This window comes from Penaeus monodon, chromosome 19, assembly GCF_015228065.2.
Source record: "Penaeus monodon isolate SGIC_2016 chromosome 19, NSTDA_Pmon_1, whole genome shotgun sequence".
Taxonomy (NCBI): domain Eukaryota; kingdom Metazoa; phylum Arthropoda; class Malacostraca; order Decapoda; family Penaeidae; genus Penaeus; species Penaeus monodon.
In genome coordinates this window covers 4,662,445-4,665,147 of record NC_051404.1, presented here as the reverse complement: position 1 = coordinate 4,665,147, position 2,703 = coordinate 4,662,445, and the positions used below count along the sequence as shown (strand labels likewise).

The window sequence follows — 2,703 nt, the reverse complement described above, 5'->3', positions numbered from 1 at the left end:
TATATAATGTTTTTATGCAGTTTCTGAAAGGAACTTTTAATTTCATTGGCATAAGCTTTATAATAAAGATATTACATTCATGAAATGTCCCATTTATCAACAAAAATACTTTTAAAGTTCATACAAAGTTTCTCTTAAAGATAGAATTGGTTGGATATTATACATTATTTTGATTATATTCCTTTTCATTGGATGGGAAACTACCATAGTAGACAGCTGAGTTGATTCTAAAGTTTTGCTATGTCTGCTCTCAGCCAGTGGGAGAACTTGCACTATCCTTTATTTTCTTGATACCAATGAGTAATATTTGTTTTGTCTGCATCAACAGGGCCTGAAGGAGCTGGGTGAGAGTGTGGCCTCCAACTTGATGGGCCAGAGGGGTGCCACTGCAACCCAGCAGTCTCCTCCTACCAACATGCCCACACCTGGGGTTGTCACTATCCTTGACACACAGGTAGTTAGCGCTGTACTTGATTTTTATCTGCTTTTTAAACTGCGAATCTGTTGGTGATTATAGTGATATTCAGGAAAATCATTGATGAGGAATTTTTCCTTTGTTTTTCAAAATACACCATGATATTGTTTTTCTTCAATTGTAGTGGTGAATATATTTATCCGATATAGAAATTATTCTTTTTCTGACACTTTATTGACATAATGCTCTTTATATGATTACTGCAGACAGTGGGCTCAGGAGAGATCAGCCTGCTGAGCAGTGGCACTTCCACTGGGATTGTTGCCCACTTCTCTGCCCATCATGGTGCACCTATAGTGGCTCTGAGCTTCGACCCAACTGGTATGCTGCTCCTTACAGCTGACAAGCAAGGCCACAACTTTCATCTCTTCCGTCTTCAGCCCCATCCACTCTCCTCTGCCCAGTCAGCAATTCATCATCTTTATACCCTCCATCGAGGAGACACAACAGCTAAGGTCTGTTGAGTGAAGGTCTTTATCAAATTTATAAATTCAGTTTTGTAGATTTTACTAGATTTCTAAGCATACAAACTTCTCTTTCAGGTAATAGACATATCGTTCTCATTAGATTCACGGTGGGTTGCTGTATCCACTCACCGAGGAACGACTCATGTGTTCCCTATAACCCCCTATGGAGGGAACATTGGAGTACGTACACACAACTCTAGTTGTGTTGTGAACAGGTGAGGCAAAGAGAAATCTTGCTGAACATTTACACATTATTTATTAGTCTTAGAAGGGCTGTATATGGGCCAGCATTCTCTATGAAAAGTACCATAAATATCAGCCCTTGTTATTAGTATGTTTATTAGCACAAGAAATATATCCACAAACAAAATTAAACAGAATTTGTAAAATGGTACATATTGGGAGGATATTGATTGAATTGATAAATTAGGCAATTGTTTATTACATCTCATAGTATATTCAATATCATACTGCATATTAAAAAAAAAAATAGTTATAGGAAGTACTAAGCCATATATATTATTTTTTGTGTATTTAGGTATATATTGTTGTTTGTATCCTCCCAGGCTGAGCAGATTCCACCGAAGTGCTGGCCTAGATGACACACCCTCATCTGGGCGTAACTCGCCAGTGCTCTCAGCCTCCCCAAGCACTTCCAAATTTGTGTTTGAACCCAGTCCCAACCTTGCCTATCCTAACCCACGCTGTCCTCCTTACCCAACGCCAAATACCATCAAACCCCTTGTACAGCTTAGACAACCATTACTGCAGAATCTGATTGGTGAGTTTTTATAATGTAGGAGCTTGGAAATGCTATTGCATAACATTCATACTGTGAATTCATTACTATACAGCTCTATGTAAATGAATTATGCTTTTTCTTTACCACTTGTCATATGATTAGACCAAGTATTTAATATGCCTAAATTGTAACCGATAAAGGATAACAATTTTGGTTTAGATCAACTCGGGTATATCTCAAACTGATTTCTCAGGTACTATATCATCTGGGCCTTCACCAAGTCGCAGTCCACCAACAAGCAAGTCACCAAGGTCTCCCAGTGGTGATGATGTTATCAAGGTTTGTAATGGGGTTGCAAATGTAGTTTGAAAAAAATGTAACAACAGTTGTCACAGTCAAAAGATTTTTTCTTTAGAAAACACTTAGAAAAGTTTCTGTTGGTTCTTTTGTCATAAAGAGTCACTTGAAATAAGAAAAAATATTGAGGCAAGAAATGTTGGTTTTTATATAATCATTGGCAAACAGACATATGATATCAGCCACTGATATGAAAAAAGTTAGGGAAAAAAAACTACATTTCACATATAAAGATTTTTTTTTTAAACTGTGTTTACCTAACCTAGTAAGATTCCTTCTTTTCTGAAAACTAGCTTCAATCAAATCATGACTTCCAAACTCAGGTTGCATCATTATTTGGAAGTCCTCGAGGTTGGCTTGCTGGGTCACCTACAGTGCCACGCGAAAAGCAGAGGAGAACGATGGATTCGCTTTTTGTCATGGCCTACCATGGGAACCTATTAGAATACCACCTCGAACCTCATGCAGCAGCAGGAATACCTCAGGACAAAGTAACAGAAGATTCACCTATTGAACTTGAGGTAATTGTGTAGTTTTGAATCATATCACATCCTTGTCTGGGATATTCAATGTTCAAGTCTAGTGTGGCTGTACAGTGTATTGTAGAATCATTAGCATTAGAGTTTAGGCTCTCTATTCATTTATCCATTAACCTGTTGGAT

General features: G+C 37.7%; 1 protein-coding gene across 1 annotated transcript in view; it reads left to right on the top strand.

Moving 5' to 3' along the window:
- LOC119584996 (breast carcinoma-amplified sequence 3 homolog) overlaps positions 1-2,703 on the top strand; it is a gene marked incomplete in the record, with an annotated part of 31,901 nt that overhangs the window by 14,109 nt on the left and 15,089 nt on the right. Inside the window, 6 exon segments of the mRNA XM_037933606.1 lie at positions 329-454; positions 682-930; positions 1,018-1,157; positions 1,509-1,723; positions 1,938-2,023; positions 2,365-2,562. Coding sequence (XP_037789534.1) covers positions 329-454; positions 682-930; positions 1,018-1,157; positions 1,509-1,723; positions 1,938-2,023; positions 2,365-2,562 — 1,014 coding nt within the window.